The sequence below is a fragment of the Thunnus maccoyii genome, chromosome 6, assembly GCF_910596095.1.
Source record: "Thunnus maccoyii chromosome 6, fThuMac1.1, whole genome shotgun sequence".
Classification (NCBI taxonomy): domain Eukaryota; kingdom Metazoa; phylum Chordata; class Actinopteri; order Scombriformes; family Scombridae; genus Thunnus; species Thunnus maccoyii.
Window position 1 is genome coordinate 29,699,346 of NC_056538.1, and position 21,072 is coordinate 29,720,417.

General features: G+C 41.6%; 1 protein-coding gene across 1 annotated transcript; it reads right to left on the reverse strand.

Annotated features, from left to right (window-relative positions):
• Positions 1 to 1,371: 1,371 nt before the first annotated feature.
• zgc:154093 (uncharacterized protein LOC777623 homolog) lies at positions 1,372 to 11,649 on the reverse strand. Its single transcript, XM_042413102.1, has 2 exons — positions 11,395 to 11,649; positions 1,372 to 4,122 (listed from the first exon to the last, which is right to left on the reverse strand). Exon 2 carries the CDS (start codon positions 3,561 to 3,563, stop codon positions 2,628 to 2,630), a length of 936 nt encoding a protein of 311 aa, XP_042269036.1. The 5' UTR covers positions 3,564 to 4,122; positions 11,395 to 11,649; the 3' UTR covers positions 1,372 to 2,627.
• Between the last annotated feature and the right edge of the window lie 9,423 nt (positions 11,650 to 21,072).

Here is a 21,072-nt window from a genome sequence, read left to right on the forward strand (position 1 = left end):
TCTGGAAAGTAACTAAAGCTGTCAAATAAATGTAGTGGAGTAGAAAGTACAATATTTCCCTCTGAAATGTAGTGAAGTGGAAGTATAAAGTAGCATCAAATAGAAATACTCAAGTAAAGTACAAGTATCTCAAAATTGTACTTAAGTACAGTACTTGAATAAATGTACTTAGTAAATTTCCACCACTGTGAATTACAACCTCTTTTATTAGTTTGTGGTTCTTATATTGGCTAAACCTTATTTTGAAAGTATTCACCGGAAGCGTCTGCTGTCATGGCGGCGTTGACGCTTTTTTAAATTAGTTTACAGTTCCCCGTTTTAACCACTAGAGGACGCTAAACCCCCACAATTCTAAATGTCAGTACACTGTGTATTAAGTGTTTACCGCCCTCCGGTGGTCACTGTCTGCAACTGCAAGACATTACTTTAGTAAAGTCAGCGTCATTGCAGACATGATAATACACTACAGCTTCCGGTAAATACTGTCAACGTGAAGTCATAAAACTAAAGCTGAAACAAACGAGCTTTCTCTGTGAGAGATGAGGCAACTCCATTTACCACTTACCTCATTATTCACTGGGAATAATACAGATATTCATTCAGTCTGTATTAATGAACACTTTGTTATCAAACAACATGAAGTCCTGCAGTGCAATATATAGAAGACTGTAATGTAAATATAAGTTTTATTCTTTGTATAAGTATTGTGTTTACCAACACAACTTACTGATAAACATTGTTTTTAATTCTAAATAATCAGTTAAGGAGTATTATGTCTGTGTTTGCTCTCTGTACTGTGTGTGTGTGTGTGTCTAAGAGAGAGAGTTTGGGTTTGACTTAAGTCACTTTCAGGGACACACACCAGACTTAAGACCAGTTAATTGGGGACAGCTTGTGCAATTGGGGACCAAAGCCATATCCCTAAATGGTAAAATGCAGATTTTTGGGTCAGTGGTTAAGGTCAGGGTTAGGTAATTAGTAGTTATGGTTAGGGTTTGGGTAAGTCTCCATGAAATTAATGTTAATCTATGTAAATACAATAAAAGTGACTCAAGTAAACCTGTGTGTGTGTGCACCCATGTTTTTGTTACCTCATTTTACCTCATTTGGGCCTTTTCTGGTATAAACACCGACCTTGTCAGGACCAGTAGTCCTCATGGGGACCAAAGCCCAGTCCTAATGAGGCAAAACATCATTTCTGAGGTCTTGGTTAAGGTCAGGGGTTAGGTGTGAATTAGGTATTGTTAAGGAAATCAATGCAATGTCCTAACAAGGATAGCTGTGCAAACAAGCCCAATAGTTTCAACATGTCAATATGCAGCTCATATGTTTGTGTGTGTTTGCGAAGAACTGACCTCGAATCCAGAGTTGTTGTTTTTGTAATAGGAACATTTTATTCATACATTTACAGAGATATGCATAAATGACTTTTTGAATAATAGGCTACTGTGATAATGCAGACAGTGAATGTTAGGGAGGCCGACAGTGAGCCACAACATGGAAGATGAGTGTTTTTATTTTTGTTTTGTTTTGTTTTTTTTCTTAAAAAAAGACCAGTATCTGAAAATGATCTACGAAGCAGCACTTTTCTTACACTTTTACACCATTTTATTAGTTAAACAACAAGAATAAGCATCACTTGTTTCCCTCTGATCAAAAGAATCAAATCTGCTACTGAAACGTCCGCACCGCTGTTCTCTAAAGCAACACTAGATGGCAAGTAGAAACCATTTCAGCTTTTCATCTGTTACAGTATGTGAGGAAAATGAACCGATCTGCACATCTCATCTGGATATGAAACATTACAGTTAAAGAGAGAAAATATTCAGTCTTCTGAAACCTTTTCATGGCTGAAACTGATATTTTAGGCAGCAGAAGTGAATTAGGACAGAATATGGCCTATAGCGTCATACTATTTATGTTCAGCTTAGTTGGACTGAGCACGTGTCGTCTGAAATCTACTGCGGAAAAAAATTCACATTTTGTAAACAAAAGCATAATCTAGTGACACCGATGTACAAAGTTGTGAGAAATATTAGCAGCTGACGTTTTCCCCTCGACGGATAAGCGAGTCTTGCTGCCGCTCCTGAAATTTGTTCACAGCTGGCGATTTCTCTCCCGTTTTCCCTCCAGGTTAGTCTACAGACATTTATATCTGGCTTAGTTTGCAGTTTGTTAACCATTAACAAGCAGAAAAAAGTGGACAGAAGTCTGATTAAAAGACAATGCATTGTGGATAATGGCTGATATTTTGTTCAAAGAAGAAAAAAAAAAAAAAAAAAGGGGGGAATGTATAGCTAAAGTTTGTGATAACAACTGTTATCTTACAGTTTGAATGTTTATGAGGTTCAGCTTTGATAAAGGCTCCTAAGGACCAGCCTGTTGCCTTGGCTGCTGTCATGCAGGGCAGCAACGTCCCAGCACTATAAAGTCCACATGTATCTCACCTTTCTTCAGTCTTTCACTACCTTTAAACCCAGCTGGCAAGTTCTCTTGAAAAAAGGCATTTTCTCAACCCTCCAGTCCTTCATCCCTTGTCCTCTTTTACTCTGTTCACAGAGTTTTTAAGGATATTTTTAAATCATGTATAAAAAAATATATGTATGTCTCATTAATCTCTCCGTTCTTCACAGCTCACAGCGGTCGTCCACGCCCTTGTAGCGGTCCATGATGCTCAGCACATCCTCCAGGATGGAGGGCCCCAGATCCAGGTCTAGCCCGGCCATCGAGTCTGACCGCGACACATTGGACGGGGCTGTGAGACCGGCGAGATGGAAGGGAGCGCAGGGCGACTCGCTGCGTTCGCTCCTCAGATCCTCGTTGCTCAGGCCGGCGTCAGAGTCGAGGCTGAGGCCCCGGTGAGCGTCCAGGGGCCCGCAGGTCTCCGACATGGAGTCCTCGGAGGAGGCCTCCGAGAAGGAGCTAGAAGAGGGGACGAGCCTGCGGATGGCGGGGGAGAGGGAGATGTCACGGCAGGGCTCCGACGCCAAACGGCCGACCACGCCGTTCCCACAGAGTGACAGCGTGGGGTGCTGCTGGCTGTGGGTGCCGTCTGTGTGACTGTAGCCGTTGCTCTGCGTCTGGTTGTAGCTGGTCTCTGTAGGCTGCTGATGGTGGTGGAAGTGGTTTTGCTGAGAAGGCGAGGGGTCGTCCAGGTGGAGGCGCGGGGGTTTGGGTGGAGCCTGTTCGTGGGCGATGAACACAGGCATGGAGATGGTGGTCTTCAGCAGGCCTGGGGAGGAGTGCTGGTAATGGTAACCGTTGTAGGCGTAGCTGTGCGAGTCCTGTTTTGGGGTGACTTCATCCAGGTGTCTCTCCACGCTGTGAGAGCGCGCGTGCCCGTTCTGCACCCGGCTCAGGGACGGCAGCATGTCCATCTTGCCCTGAAGGAAACCCACGTCTCCAAACATGTCACCCTCCCCTTCAGGCCCCACGTGGGCGCTGTGACGTACATCGCCCAGCGGTGGGCTGATCATGTCACCTGAGAGGACATCACGGAGCTTCAGCTTCTTCCCCTTCTTGGGAGTCGTAGTTTTTAGGTAAATGGGCGTCTTTGCTGGCATTTTGCCTCTGAAAGGTCGATTCAGTCTCTCCACAGAAAACTCTGTGTGCTCCTGTATCTGAGAGAAGCGGCTCCTTAGGTCCACTCGCTGGATTAGTCTGTAGATTTGGGTGGCAGTCAGTTTCTCAGGGTGACTGAAACCAGCAGGAGAAACGAAGCTGAAGTGTAAACAGCTCACAAAGCAAACTCAGTTGATAAGAAGCTCTCTCTTGGCTCTTTCCACTCCCAACTGAAAACTCCGGTCTGTGCTGCTTCTCCTAGTGAGTATTCAAGTATTTAGGTCGGTCAGTGTAGCAATAGCAACCCCGGGGGTTGTGCTTCACACTGACATGTGACTCCGGGGGGGGGGGGGCGGAGAGGAGAGAGGAGGAAGGCCTTGACCTCAGATCAGCTCACTCTTTCTCTGTCTCATACACAGAAATGCCATATCCAAGCAAACACTGGGACCTCTCCTCTTTATCCCTCCACAGACAAAGAGGGTGAAGGGTATAATCTCCGGCGGGCTCGCTGTCGGTCGTCCGAGGTCTTCAGAAACTTCAGGAATGTGATATCAAGAAACGCTGTGAAGAGAAACAAGAGAGAAAAAAGTCAGTAAAGAGGCTGAAAGAGATGAAGAGAGAGGGAGGAAAAGCAAAAGGGGGGAGATAGATGGAGCTGGGGGAGAGAGGAATGAAGGCGGGAGGAGATTTACAACCTTCTTTTCAGCGAGCCAGAGGACTTATGATGGAAAACACTCCAAGAATCCTGAGTGTTTGCTAAGAGGGGTCTGCCTGCCCCAAATTACGTGAAAATGTGTGTGTGTGTGTGTGTGACTCGAGGTCTTGTGTGTGCGTTTAGGTCGTTTTCTTACAGTGAGTCAGTCAGTGAGTCAGTCCAGAAAATTGGTCACGCATTCCCGAGGACCCCTCAGCTCAGTTAGCGGTAACACAAATTACCGCATGGAAATTGTTGGGTTTTAAAAAAGCTTTAGGCCTCGCGACTCTACGTCCGCGTCTCGTGTGGCGGGCCTGTTATCAGTGAAGAAAATCTAACAGTCTCTTTTCCTGAGAGGAACTCTGTGAATTACGGTCACGCCTGAGGGCCTCCGTGATCTTGTGATCCCATCAGCATCCTTAATGTTCCTTTTGTGTATAAAATAAAGACGTACACTGTTCTGCGGTTGGGGAATCTTACTGTTATTAGGAAATGTTTTGTCACAGAATCAGATTTTCTTTTTTTTACCATGTGAAGAAGGAAAAGCTGACTTAAGATAAAGATCTAAAAGAGTTAAAATCGCCTGTTTTCTCAACAGAGAGGAGAAGCCAGAGAGAAAGTTTGAGATAAACCTCATAAGTCGAGTGTATTTTATTTGTGTCTTACGGATCTTGTGACTCACAGTATGTCCGGACGCATCCTTAATCTAATAAAGAAAAGTGTTTTAGTCATTGATGTATGCTCGCCATTGTTTAAAAATAAAGACAATCGGAGCTTTGAACGGAGCGTTAAAAATCACCGTGTAACTTATCTTGTGACCCTCTCTGATGAGATGCACTGAGGAATGTGTGGATTGTCGTGTGAATGACAGTAAGAATCCCAAAACTGCTATTTTTAACTAGTAAAACTTTTCAAAAATATGTGTCTTGCATGTTTTAGGAGTTTGTTCCCTCTTGAGAGTCATGAGTTTGAGACTGATGACTATTTTTCAGCAACTTTGCATGAAGCAGAACAACTGTAAAAATAGAGATATATCTAATACGACAGCATCAGGCTTTTATTTTTTAAGTCCAGTGTCTTGTATGTGTCTTATTCTGAAAGGATAACAGTTTTACTTGCAAAAGTTCTGTATGGTTAAAATGAAATTATTTTAAGAGGATGGAAATCAACCTCAGCTCCTTGTTTTAAGTGGCTCAATGATATGATTTCCTGTTTATTTGGAGGGAGATAATGTAATCCCATCTCATCTGACTCCTACAGTACATTTATTAAGATCTGGAGTTCTTTTATTGATTGTATCAGAGAGCAAATGGACACAGCTGCAGCTAAGTAGTGCATAGAGTTTATTTGATCTACCTTGGTCAGTTTCAGCCTGTATGGACACTGAAAATACAACATATCCAGGCTTGCATGGACAGTTTTTTGCTACTCTGGCGACGTTTTTGTTTGTTTGTGTTTGTTCTCTTGTACGTCTCTAGGTGTGTCAGGATGGAGGCTTTCAACCTGTGTGTAGCCGTCTCTTGAATAAACTTGTTATCAGTGAAAAAATACTGAAAAATCACCAAAACTGAGTTTTCAACCGACAGTAACAAAAACATCCTCGTCTGCATCGTGTCATCATCACAGTGGCATCTGAAATGTTGGTGTGAATGTTCACACCGGGTTCACATGTAGGTCGCTGTGAATGATGAGTTAAGGAGTATAAAATAGATCATGAGTTGTTTTTCTTTCCTTTCGTGATTACAGCCTTATAAAAAAATTTAATCAAAACTTTCCCCCTCTCTCTCTCTCTCTCTCTCTCTCTCTATCTATCTATCTATCTCTCTCTTTCTCTCTTTTTGCACAAGTTGTTCCGCTCCGACTCATCTGAAAAACCCTAAAATCCTCTATGATTGTGTTTTGGGACAAACTCCCATCAGCTCTGAGGTGATCTCACTCACATTTAATTTCGCAGCTCTTTGGAAACTCAAAGCACAAACTGTCACTGACTTCCTCTTGAAGCCGTATTTCATTTCTGGTGGAGTCTTTTCACGTCGCAGCATGTACGGCTCCACAGAACGTGTAGCTCCTGTGTGACGTTATAGCTGCTGCCCCCCGAGGATATGTTTCATTACCGGCTATTAGGTTTCACCCTTTTTTTTGTTGCTAATATTCCTACAAGGTTGAAGAATTTACTCCAGGAAACAAGCAGAAATTATATAACTTAAGCCTAATTGGTCACGTTGCAAAACGTTTGTTAGACACGGGACTGGTTGTGTGTTCGTCTACCTTGTATTGACAAAGACGTTGCATAACCGAAAAAGACTTAACAAAAAACTCATGACTAGAATAATCTTGTTTTCATAGCAGCAGTAGATGGTCATATTTAATTAGTTTGGATAAAAAAAATAAGGGAAGGGAAGTCAAACACTGCTACTACTGCTCTTAACAATGTTTATAATAGATGTTGGGTTTATCAGTCGCTAAAAACTGAGAGCAAAGGAAAGATAAATACAGAACTGATGACTTTACATTTCAGGTACTTTTGATGCTTTTAATCAACCCGGTGGAGAAAGTGGAGCATTCAATGAGTCGGACACACAAGAGACGTTTACTGTACGTTAGCGTCTTTTATAATCAGCTCAGTGCTGACTCGCACTCAGATAAAGAGTGAAGATAGATGAACAGTCTGACTGTCCCCCCCCCCCCCCCCCCCCCCCCCGCCGCCGCCATTGTTCCTCTAATCTCAGATGATGCAACTCGGAAAGTTTCAGTATCCCTTATCAAGATGAACTCTACACACTACAGCTACCGGTGATACACCTTGAATTCCTGGATTCATTCATCTTTTTGTTGGTATCTCTTTTATTCATGTGGAGAAAAAACACAGATGAAGCAACGTCAAGATTTTCCCAGGATGATTAATCAGATTTGATGATAGAAAAAAGTTTCAGCAGCTAAAAACAAATCTTGTGTCGTCATTGAGTTTTGGCAAAGAAATCGCTTAGAATAAAGAGAAGATGAGACGAAAGATAAAGGATCCTGTGAAGGGCCTGAAAACCTGGATGTTTGGGGGTTTATGTATAAACTGTTGCACTGACATCCTTTTCTTAAGTAAACATAATAAAACTACAATGTAAAGTACTCTGTTAGAAGTAAAAGTACTGCATTAATAATTAGACTTAAGTGAAAGTATTGACCCTTGAAATATTATTATTGATGCATTAATGTCTAAGCATAATAGCTGGTTGAGATGAACAACCATCTGTAACAGTGAATTATATTTTCTATACTGATATCTGGAACTGAAAGGTAAACTCTGAATCTGCAGCAGATGTAACGGTCAGATATAAAAGTACCAGTCGAAAGTTTTCCCAGTCACTTGAATGGAAAAGTGCCTCCAAACTTTTTACTGGAGCTGTATGTAGAAGTAAAAAGTACAATATGTCCATCTGACATGTTGTAGAGTAGAAGTATGATTGGAAATACTCAGTTAAGTACCTCAAAAATGTTCAGTACTTGAGTAAATGTACTTTCTGGGCATCAGATTAAAATGTTTACATGTAGACGTGAGCCTCGACATGGTTCAGTTTAGGTGGAAAGTAGAAGATGTTTAGGTTTTGGTTAAATTAGAGATTAGTTGGGGTTAAATAAAGTATCAGTGTGGATGAGTTTAGAGGTTTGATCTGTTAAAAAATGCAGATTAAAGGAAACTCATCCAAACTAAATTATATCTCTTTGCAAAAATGAACTTCTGCTGCTCACTGAACATCAGTTTGACACATAAAAACAAGATTATCTGAGGACAGAACAGTCCTTCACTCAGAAATCCAACTTTTAAACGTGAGAAACTTTACTCTGTCTTTCCACTCATTTCTTCCTCTCTCTCTCTCTCTCTGTGTTTCTTTCTCCAACACCACCATCCAAATCCATCCATCAACCACAAATGAGAAGGAAAACAGAGCAGTTATTCTCTCCATCTGACCGTAAGAACATCTAAACCACAAATATATCAGATGAGATCTTAAACAGCTCAACAGCTCAGTTCTAAATTAAGGCACAAAGGGTCATAAAGAAACGAGACTTTAACTTGTCAACAGTATCAACTGAATGTATGCAGCACAAGTCCGAGCAAAGAAGGGGAAAAAACAAACGGATCAAACGACTTTTGCTAGCAAACCATCAAGTCTAATGAGGGGAGGACATGCAATGTTGAGTTTATTAAAGCCCACAAAAACAACCAGACTGTGAACTGTGAACAGCAGTTTGACCACAATGATGAATAAAAACCACACTAACAGTGGAGAACTGAAGACGAAACTGGATCAGAAGGGTGGAGACGCTGGAAGTATGACGCGACAGTATCTCGTGTGTTTCTGTGGTATTTCCCACTGATGACTTATTGTATTTGACTCAGAAGGGCAACCTGCCCCCTCCAGCTGTTCCTTTAAAGGGAAAGTGTCTCAGTCATAAATCTGTTTCTCTTGAAACTCTGTTGAAATCTGTAAAAAAAAACTCAAACATATACTAACATTTCAACACTCCCCCAACTACTTAATGTTAACTGGGACGTCTATTTACAGCTCCAATCATCCCGCTGCTTCATGGACAAACAACTGCACTAATCACATTTACCCTATTTTTATCTCCTGACTTTATCTCAATGGTTACAAAAAGGTATGTGAGGAAAATATGGAAGATATACGTATATATTTCACTGCATGAATGTTCTTTTAGCATAAAATGCCTGCACCAGACGTCATAAAACACATCCATTTGTTCTACTCAGCTACAAACCTTAACTGTATTTTCATCTCTTCATCTCATCTTTTTTTTAAAAATTTAATTAGTGAGGAAATTCAGTCTATATAAAGTCATCCAAACACACTGACACACTCATGTTCAGAGGTTGCTCAGACTGAAATATAGTTATTTAAAATATACAAACTAGATCACAACATTACACAATCCGATGTTTACAGAAATCATCTAATTGTAACCATTTAGCACTTTGTGAATACTTTCAGATAACTAAACAAATCAAATCCACATTTTGACATCCAGAAATGTTACTTTAGTGGCACCAACTGTTCATCCAACTGTGTTTTCAATAAAAGTAAAGGACTCCAACCTTTAAGATATTAAATATTCAAACGGAAGTAGTGATCACACACTGCATGAAAAGTAATTATAATCACACACACACACTGATAGACATAAGGGAGGAAGAAGTTCAGACAGTTAGCTAGTGTTTCTTTCCTCCACGCATCACCTTTCTTGGAAGCAGGAATTTGGGACACTGCTGATGATGCAATCAGCCGCAGCGGAGGCTGATTTGACATCTGTTTCTTCTCTCAGGCCCCATTTGCTGCCCGTCTCCTCTAAAACAGGACAGAGAACCAGTGAACCACCCCTGAGCTCTGTCATCTTCTAGGACAAACACACACAAACACACGGACGGACACTCCTGAACGCACTACGGCACCGCTCCTTTGATCATTTGTTATCCTCCGCAGACGCTTGCGTCATGCGTAATTGCGCACAGCAGGCAATTGTTGACAAAAAAAACCCCTTTGCTGGTCTGCTAATTCGTTTGTTTTTTACCATAATAAGTAAAGCTGATTTTGTCTGTCATCTAGTTTATATGGTTGTTTTCCCCAATGAGGTTTCACTATAAAATACCAATGTGTCTGCTATAGTGAGTTAATGGTGACTAACACAAAGGAGCTCAGACTTGACGCTCAGTAAAAGTAGGAATACGTTCAAAACACTGGAGAAGCAATTTGTACATGTGTATTGGTGATTAATCTGTCACAGGGTGTTGAAAAAAACATTACAACTACGTCTCTCTCTCTCTCTATCTCTCTCTATCTCTCTCTCTCTCTGCCAGAAAGAGTGTAACCACTAATCAAAAGCAAAACAAAACTAATCAACAACTGATTCTAACATTGCTGAAGCGCAAACATTAAAGATAAAAGATGGAGAGAATAAAGCCAATCTCTCTCTCTCTCTCTCTCTGTATGTGTGTGTGTGTGTGTGTGTGTGTGTGTGTTATGCAACTGCAGCCTCTGAGATCATCTCTGTCCTCCTGTAGACGCTGCCGCTGGTTGACTGATTGGTACCAGTGGAACAAATCTGTCTCTAGTCTAATCCACACAGACAGTCACAGATCCAGCACAGCTATTTTCAATCAGGCTAATATACGTGTATGCTGCTGCTGCTGCTGCGGCTCTGATTGGCTGGGACCAAAAACGCTCACTGTAGAATTAAATACTGAAAACAACTGTAACAAACCGTGTTTACCATCCTGCTTAAGGAAATATACCTTCTCCTTCTCAATATATCTAAGTGTGGAACTAGAGCGCATTGCGCATTAATAGCAGCGGGACACTGGCTCCCTGCCGACTGCTGTGACCTCCTCCTGGCAAGAGTGAAGAGTTTATTATTGGAGCACTGTATTCAGGTAGCCTGTGATTACCAGCCTGTGTCACTGGATGCGTTTTAACATTGTGTAATATCTCCCCATCACTGATTAGCGCTCCCTTTTTTGGTGATTGTTGCACAGGAGCAGCTATTGGACGCAACATATCTGACTGTAATCTGCTTAGAAATAAGATCATCATAACCTAGATTGAGTGAGATTTGAGCACTACGGTCTGAACTGTGACCGTGGTGACTGATGGGTGAAACAATAAAAGCCTTTAGGCTGAAGGCAGAAATTCCTTGCGTTACCAGAAACGCCTAAAAACGCCGCGCTCATGTTACCTAACAAGGCTAAAACAGTTGATAATGTGTGAAAAAAACCTCAAGTTATAACCATGCAAGTCTAAAGAGATGTTTAAATAGGTTATAAAAGGTGCATATTTGTTTTTTTATCTCCACTACATCTCCAGTTATGACAAACTATACGCACGTTGCGCACTTGAAACCAAAGGGAGTGTCACACGCTGGAGCCGAGTCTATTATGTTGACAAATAAAATGTTACACTAGTCAGTTTTTGCTCTTTTTGTTATTCACATAATAGAGAAACAATAGGTCTATTCAACAGGTAGGCAGCGGCCACCGACCGACCACTGCCCATATTTAACCCCATGAGAAAAGTACCATAAAAGAAACCCACAATAATCTGATTTCTTTTTTTTATGTCAGTAGGACTCACCTATTAAAATGAAGCGTCGCTCCGTCAATCTCAGGAGAAGAATAATGTCTGTAGTTCAGTCGTACAATCCACCCACACAGGCTTCAGCTCCGGGTTCAGGTAAACCTCTTAACGGGCGGGTTATGAGTGTCTGTGGCGCTCTGGAGGGAGAAAGTGAGGGAGATCTGGACGCCTGTCACACAAGGAGCTGCGTCAAACCGGCTGAAATGAGATCAGAGTACTTCCGGTTAGGGATTTTAAATTAAGATCTTCATCAGTTTGGAAATTTTTATGGGGGAGTCTCAGCCTCGGGGTCAGGATCCATGAGTTGGGGGAAGTTTTTTTGTTTATTTTTGTTTTTTTTACAGGACAGAAATAAAAACACAGTTAATTAAAGTTATCGCTTTGTACTTTTTTCCTGATTTTCTTCACATCTATTAAATATAACCTAAAAGGAACGACAGAAAGTATGAAATAGCCTCAGATAGATAAATTTTATTCTGTTTTACTGTATTTCTTTTCTACTTTTAACTCTGTCTTTCCTGCTGCTCTGTTGTCGTTGTTGTAACTTCTATGTAGCATCTTTAAATTAAATTAAAATCACTGCAAAAATAAAATATATCATTATTATTATCTTATTCCATATGCATCTCAAATGAGAAAAAAACACGTATTATCTCGCCAAACACAAACAAGATGTGCTTAGTTTTATTCTTAAAGAAACATCTCTCAGCTTCCGGTAGTGCTTGTATGGACTTGACGTAACAGCCAAGAATAACCTGCTAAACAGGTCTTAAAATCAATTCACGATATCAAGAGCTGTATTGATAAAGAGGATTAGTAAGAGATGAGACAACGTTATTGATCAAATTCGCCATCAAACACGTGTGAAACTGTGTGAGAAACGCTGGTGATGGAGTTTTTACAGCACGCTCTTTGATCAACTGGTGTGAAGCCAGTGGAGGTCAAAGGTCATCGGGTGAGAAATAAAGTCAGGATGTAGTCAAGTCTTCTCAGAGTTTAACGTACAGTTGAAATGAGTCATATGGCTCCTCATATGACTCAAATTTCCCCAGATGTTGCTACAACACTTTTATTTGTAAGTCAGCTGCAAGTGAAACCTGATAAAGTCCCAGTTTTCTCACCACCTGTCCGCTTCATCCGGCCAATTAGAGAGCTCAGTTGCACAGTTGATCTCCTGCTGTGACAGAGGGCGTGGAGGTGATGAAGGCTCTGTTCTTTAATTTCATTAGCAGCAGGCAGAAACCAGCGTCCAACAGCTACAAAACCAGTGCTGCCAATTTAAAAAAAAAAAGCAGATCTCTCATCAGGGTTTTGCTCACACATACAGGCATCTGGTCAGTTGATAGTTGAATGTTTGGTCAGTTGTTGGTTAATAATTGTCAGGCTGCATTAGAAATATCAGCCTTGAAATCTGCAGCTTATTTTAATGCCTTTTTTTAAAGCTGTACTAGTTACGTGCATGATTTTGTATGTTTTATGAGGCTTAATCTCAAAGTGGGGCTGCAACAGAAGAACAGAAACTTTTTTTTTTTTTAATTAATGAGGCTTACGTGTTATTCTGCTGTTAGGAAAGAGCAGTGCAGGGATTATTTCTGGCTCACAGGACGTGATGAAATAAAACATGACACCGCTTGTCTCATCATCGGTGCTGAGCGAGCACACGTTCTCCAGAATGACACACTACCTTTAATACGTTTCACCTTTCTCATCAATTTAGTATAAAGTGACCACAGGAGCGTGCATTGACGTCATGTGCCGGAGTTTTGAAATACCAAAGTTTAAATCTGAAGATACCTGATGTTTGGTCACGTATCCATCTGCAGCTACAGCAGCAATATCTGGGTCAGTCTACCAACAATTGTCTTGTTTTCTCCTTCCCTGCGAGTAATTAGACATTTAAATGGGCCTTCAAATTATTTTTTTTTTTACTGCTGGCTCAGTTGAGACGTGCTGGTGCATAAAGTTTGGAGGCACATTCTGGTGGCCTCGGCAGGGCTGGCACTGAGCATAATTACAACGAGTTAATGAGGATTTAGCGAATGGAGAATGCAGACGTTTGCTGTTCGTGGGTCAGTCTGCAGACACATCTTGTTTACAGCTCCTGCGGGATGCCTGCGAGGCAAATTAAACCCTCTTTAGGCATCCACTGGTGTGTGCTTTGTGCTCGTCTGCAAAGGAAGACGAGGGTCTTTTCCGCTGAAGCAGCATCACGCTGTAAAAATGCACACGAGCAGAACGGCCTCCAAACAATCTGAGATGTTGCTTTCTCTGGTTTTTTGGCAGGGGGGGATGTTAAACCTTGAAGTTGTCGGTGGAATTTCTTAAAACAAGACAAACATTAGCAGAACACACACACTCTTTATCTGTCTCTGTATTGCTCTCAGTCTTTGTAAGTGTTTGAAGCAGACTGGAATGTGTAAACTAGATAAGCAGAGACTCTGAATGATGTGGTTATATCACACAGTGTTAAACAACGTGTAGTCACACACACACAGACACACACACACACACACACACACACAGATATGACATCACCTAAGTAAATCAAGATGTAATCAGTGCAGTATGGGGTGGGTCCACACAAGGATCTATGAGATCATTATCATCTTTCTCTCTCTTGCTCCCTTACACACACACACACACACATACCCTCCACTAGGCCCCATGGCGAGGCTCCAGCTACCCCCCGACTGCCCCCTGCCCCCCTCAGGTGTCGCCCCATGCTGAGACCTCCAGAGAGATTGGTGGTTCTCCAGCTCTGAGAGACAAAGTGGGGGGTTAAGGTTTGTGTCTCTGTGTGTGTGTGTGTGTGTATATACTCTGACAGCAAGCAGGTGCAGAAAAAAATGATACAAAAACAGAAATTATAATCACATAAAGTTTTCTTTCAGTTGTTGTTCAAGTTCAGGACGTTCAGCTTGAGAGAGAGAAAGAAGGGAAGTAGAAGGAACAGCATTACAGGAGGAAGGAAAAAGATTATTTTTTTGCCCGGTCTTTGTAACGCAGCACCGTGTTGGTCCTGTAAACTGATGCTGGCAGACAGGAGCGTAGCCAGAGCCAATCTGTCCTCTTTCATTCGAAGTTATTATGCAACAGGCTGACTCAGCCAGGTGGAATTAATCCTTCCTCATGATCCTGCGGTCTCATAAATTTCTCAAGAGTCAAGATTAAGCGAAAAGTTCTGCTGTTGAATCATTTCCAACCTCCTTTCCAGGAAGTTTACTTACCTGTTGCCGAACCTGTTTTCAAACTCGATTAACCTCTTAAATTTCCCCTCAGGTCGTTCACAGATACGTTTTTTTTCTCTCATTGCATGACCGTTACTCACACTTTCCTGAAACTGTACAATAATTTAACAAAAGATGTAAGGTTTTATGACGTCATCGTTGCACTGAACGAAGACAATCTAGATGTTTTGTGCTTCCTTTTATACATCTTGAAGTGGTTCAGAATCACATTTAATGTGAAAAAATGTGGCTTTTGACTAGAAATAAAATAAAGTTTGTAAGTATGAACAATGTTTCAGACAAAACAAGGCTGCTATGATGGATCCCTCGCTGGATCCAGCAGGATTGAAGATGTTTTTAGCAGTTCTCAAGATTTTGGAAAAGGTTATGATGATGAATTATTGTCTGAAGCTTCTGTTTCAGAGGTTATGATAATCGTCCAAAACTTGTATTTGTTAGAACTTATTTTTGAGAGTTGTCTCATCATCCCTTGTGTCATTTTGTCTTTGGATTAGTCTCCAAATGCTTCAAGATGAACCTTAAAATAATCTCTGTTTAACATGTAATCACAATTTTTCTTGAAAGTAACCTTAAAAATCCTCCGGTCTCGATGGTCCTGACCCGCGGAGCCTAACGTCCGGCCCTACAGTCGTTCCTGGTGAGCGAGGGGTTGTATTTCCATTTCCGAGCAGTGAAAGTCATGACCAACATGCAGCTGAGACACTGGGTGACCTCATAGCTAGGAATTCTGGGAATCTGTGAGTAAATGACCCTCCATGTGTTTCCATTTAGTTTGCTGTGATTGAAGCAAACTGCGGAGCCTCGGGGGTGAAAGGCTGAAGGAAGAGGGGAGAAAGAGAGATGAGGAGGGGGAGAGGAAGGACAAGAAAAGTTGAGAAAAGGAAAAGAGGAAAAAAACATAGATTTAACAAGCCATTTGTTCATGTTTACAGCTTGTATTTGGGCGTAGACATTTAGAAATAATAGCCAGAGAGCGAGAGAGAAAAGAGCAAACAGGCCCTTTGATCAGAGAGATGAGTCAGAGAGTCAGAGAGGATGTAAAGTGCGTTCGTGTCACGTTCCTGCTTCAAAGCAACATGGAAGCATCCCTCTGTTGACTTCTTTTGACCTACAGTAATCCCACTCTCCAACTGCTGAATGAAATTCATTATGAGATCTTAGTTTTCTGATAAGTGGAGATGTTCACCATTTGAAAAAAAAGACAAACATAAGGGATAGTAAGGTCGACTTTGTGCACTATTATTAATAGAATGAGATTCAAATGTTAATGCTAACATTAGATAAATAGCACACACACATGCAAACCTTTCTATTCATGCATTAATAAGTTAGCAGTTGCTTTAAAATATCTATTAGACGTAACAATTCAAACTCTCCTTTTCTGCCTTGCTAGCAGAAATCAGCGATGTCGGTCAGTCTGTTGTTGGTCCAGCTTCAAATATCTCAACAACTATCGGATGGATCGCTGTGAAACTTTATAGTGACATTCATAGTCCCCAGAGGATGAATCCTACTCACTTTGGTGTTCCCTTGATGTTTCCTCTAGTGACAACAGCAGGTCAAAGTTTTCACTTATTCAGTAAAACATCTCGTAAATATCAAAAAAGATTTGACATTTATAGTCCCTAGACGATGATTGTTCACATTTATGGTTTTGAATGACATGTCTTAACAAGCATCTGATGGATTATCAAGGCCCTGCAGTGTTTATATATAACTTCACACAGCTGCAATTATGTCGAGCCACATTTTCAGACTATTTTTTAGATCGTTAAAGATGATAACTGAACTATTTACAAAATGATTACGACACAAGTAATTTCATCACTTCCAAAAGCAGTTTTCTGCCACAAAAGAATACTTTTTTTAAAACTCATTCTTCGGTAACGTGGATAAAATTAGCCGACAATCTCAGCTTTCACTACTTCCAATTTTAACCCGTGAGGGAAAGTTAAAGTGTCTATATGCTACTGGGCTTCCATGCGGACTGAGGTTGTGAATGCACTGCAGCTCTTTTTTTTTTTTGGTTTTTCCAGTGAGCGAGCGGTCGATGGAAAGCAAAACAATGAATGATGTAAGAGGGCCGAGGGCAAAATAACACAGGACACCGTAAATGTGTCATTCCAGTCTCAAAATACCAAACTATTAACACAAACACTTCACGGGGAATTATACACACATGCACACAAACACTCAGTATCGCTTCCTCGACTACACGGTGCTGTTACATAAATGCATTCATGTGGCAAAAACACATCAATTAATGCATGTACACAAAGGTTTAAGCGTATACCTGCACACACACACACACACACACACACACACACACACACACACATACACTCAGAAACATCAATATGTTTAACCCATTCCCTCTCCTTCCCTCCTCGCCCTTCCCTCTACATCCAGGGCTGATCCTCCTGCCTCTCTGGCCTCCTTCCGTTCCCACAATCCTCCCCTCCTCTCCTCTGGCCTCCCCTGCGTTCCTCCCTCTCTCTTTCCTCTGCTACCCCCCCCCTCCTCCTCCTCCTCCTCCTCCTCCTCTCCCCTCCTCGGGGGTTGTCCGGAGGGTCACAGTCCCTGCCCGCCTGGAACAAACACACCGAAATAGACAACGACAGAGAGAAAGAGAGGAAGGGAAGCAGCCGGATGGTCGCCTCTCTACTTATCGCTGATCCTGAATTAGCAGGGACACGATGTGTCCAAACTGATTTTTATATCTAAGACTTGTTTTTGGGCTCAAGGTCAATACGTTTTAGGCTAATTTTAGCGGCAGGTGCTATAGGGAACATACAGATCCTACAGTAGAAATGTGTGTGTGTGTGTGTGTGTGTGTGTGTGTGAGATTGACAGACAGAATAGACCTGGGAAACTTAATGGCTGAAATGCAAAACAAACATCCAACTCATGGCTCATTGACACTGGAAAGCTTCTAGTGAGGCTAAAGTGTATTTGTGTGTGTGTGTTTATGTGGAGGGAAGGGCGAGGAGAGGAAGGGAGGGAGAGGGAATGGGTTAAACATATTGATGTTGTGCATTTCTGAGTGTTTATGTGTATGTGTGTGTGTTTGTGTGTGTGTGCGCGTGCATGTGTTCATGTGTGCAAAAAGCAACAAGTTTTTTGGCAACAGAGGGAAACTTGGCAGATGGAAGACTTAAGACTCTCACCAGTGTTTATCTCGGTTAAACATGAGGACTAAGGAGTGAACGGTGTGTACTGAAGTGTGTGTGTGTGTGACATTGAGAACAAGAAGTGTGTATCTCAATTCTTAAGCAACACCCAAGAGAGGCAAGTCCAAAATCCTGTGCCAATGTTTACACCACCACTGAAGAGTGTGTGTGTGTGTGTGTGAGTGTATATTTTTTTAAGTTCGCATGTGTTTGGGTACATGCCAACCATGGCCAGTTTTGAATTTGTCCTGTGGATTGCTTCAGTCTGTTCCACAACAGGAAGTTAAGATGTTGATGTTGGACTCTATGGGAACGGAGGAAGACGAGGCACTGAAGGATTGCCACAACACCGCCACCAGTTGTATCGACGTCATTTCAAATCGTTCCCCTGAGTTTAATGAAACTGAGCCCTGCAGTGGGTGAAACTTGGTCGAAGACGGATACATTGAGAGCCTTTAAATTCAGCTTAGAAAGATGTTGTTTATATTATTATCACTGACCAAGGTAACTAATTAAGTCCCTTTATAGGCTATTGTTTGTCTTTTTTCCATTGGCATGGTGCTGCATGCTTCAGCTGTGCCATCCTTTGTCATATGACCTAATGTCAGCTTCCTAGTTGCAATCCCAAATCAAAGACATCAGGAATTTTACATGGAAGTGTCCCTGAGGTGCAAAACACAACATCATTTCCCAAAAAAACACACAACATTTCAGGGAACATAAACACATTTTGGAATTTCTGAAGGCTATGATATGTCCCAGTTGGCTAAAGTGACGACAGAAGTGTCAATAAACTTGTGGCAAAATTGCTGCAAAGCTGCTATGACCGGCAGTCACAGCTAGATAAAGTTCTGAGAGTTCTGAGAAAGAGCTTATGCGCTGTTTGTTTATATCTGTTTTCAGTTTTTTAACAAACCTCGACAAATGTAAATCATGATAAAAAAAGAGTTGATATCTATTTTCCGTTTGTTCCCATTCTGCCATCATGCCCTGAATGCAGCACAGCAGGAGGAGAATGCAGTTAAATTTAGGGAATAATCTTTGCCAAAAATGAATTTATAGCATTACATATCGTCATTTACATTCTTGTTGCCTTATTCTCAAGACATTAGAGTTGTACTGAGCATGCTCTGTTGAGTGCCCCTGTATAAATAAACACCAGAGCCACAACCTAATAAAACCTCTCAAATGACACTCACCAGATGTTTAATAAACTGACTTCAGAGCTGAAAACCATCATCAGAATAAAAAAATAAAAAAGTCATGCAAGATTAAGTATTGTATTACTGACTCATCGAAACCACATAGTTCAGCAGCAGCAGCAGCAGCAGCAGAAACAGAGAAAGAATCTTTACTGTCATGCCGTCGAGTTTGCAATTTCTGAAAACAGACTGCAGGAATTTAGCAGGTTCCACCGAGCTCAGGGTCACGAAAATCACTCAGCGCTCGGATGACAACATCAACTTTCAATTCAAGGATGATTATCATTACACAAAGGAAAAAGTCAGAGCAAAGCAGATATAGACAGACAGACAGACAGGCTGGCTGGCTGGGGCCTTTCTGAGAATATAATGTTCCTATTTGATTTTGACAGGAAAGCACAGCATTGTTTAGTTTGTTAGCCAAGCGATCCATCAAGTAGAAGAAATGGGCTCGTCCCGCTACGACCAATATGGAAACGAGTAGATATGGAAAGAATTTGTTTATGATGACAGCGAGGACGGCGATCATCGAGTTAGGAATGGAGCTCAAGGAAAAAGGAAAAAAGACAAGGAAGGAAAAGTGAAGGCGAGTTGAAGAAAGGAGAGGAAAGTAGGAGTCTCCCCAGGATGATGAGAGCAGCGACGGCTGGGATGGTTTCAGCAGCGGGGGGGTGGGGGGGACAGGAAGCAGAACGTAAGGAGGTTGAAGTGTATATGTGTGTGTTTGCCAAGGCCGCATGGGAACTCCAGATCTGACAATCCCAGACTCTTAGCAGGCGACGGTGAGGTATAAACACTGTCATCCCTCCACGGAACAAACATCACACACACAAAAGAACAAAACTGACCAAATGTGCTTCAGCATTCCCAAAACATTTGTCTGTCTTTTACGAGGCCGTGTCCACACATGAGATTTTTCAAGATATTCTTTCCAAAAATCGAGCTTCACACTAGGCGCTAATTCGTCAGATTACATAACACGGTTGTAAAAGTTCAATCTGATGTTGGCGCTTTCCGCTTTTCTCACAAGGCCGCAGACAAAAATATATTTATAATGATCGGGACGTCCCGGACAACGCCAGGAGGGCAATTAAATGGGTGTTTACTGACCCTCTGCCAACAGATGGGCGATAAGGATTTATAATGACTCCGCAGAATCTAAAAACTCATCTGCGGCAGGCGTCTCGGCCAAAAATCGAGATGAAAATAGAGCGGAATGTGTCGACAGATGTGGACGAATACTCTGATGCATTTCAGCAGGATGAAGAATCACCTCTGACTCTCTCTAGTCACTTGTTTTGGCAGCTGGAGAGAAAACAGTTTGTGTGTCATCCAATCCGGCACATGTTTCTACTTCTGTAAGAGTATAAAAAATGATTCGATCGAAGCTCATACATGCATATTCATAAAAATTGTAATTAGGCAGTGAGAAAGCTACACTGATAAAACATACATTACATTATGTATACGATTCAGTATCAGGAGACAACTGCACTGGAGGTATGAAACAGCATTAACTTCAATAAATGGTTCCTTTATTTTGGCGTTTGTGCTTGCAAAGGTCAAACATTGTTAAGACAGTCTGTTATTTGTTAGCGGAACAAATCCGTGTGTTTACCAAAGCTGAACTTGTGGCTTTAATTCAGTGATTATTTATTTTAGTGTGAAATTACACTGCTATAAATATTGGTTTGATTAGAAAAGACTGATCCAAGATACATTACTTGTACTAGCACACACACACACACACACACACACACACACAAGGCCACACATGCAGACACAAATAGTGAATTGTGTGACGGAGACCTACAGTATAGGAACACACACACACACAGGCAAATCACAAAGGCCCCTGTCACATGTTGAGCAGATACATACCAACACAGTGATGTCAGTTTGTTCATCTCAACCTCAGACTGCTGATCTATTCATCAGAAACTTTGTGTCTGAAGGTCACAGTGAACACTGTCGAGTCTTTTTTCTCTATCTGAGTCTCTCTCACGGTCGGTAAACTCTGATTTCTGCATCTCAAACAGACAAAAAAAAGAAAAT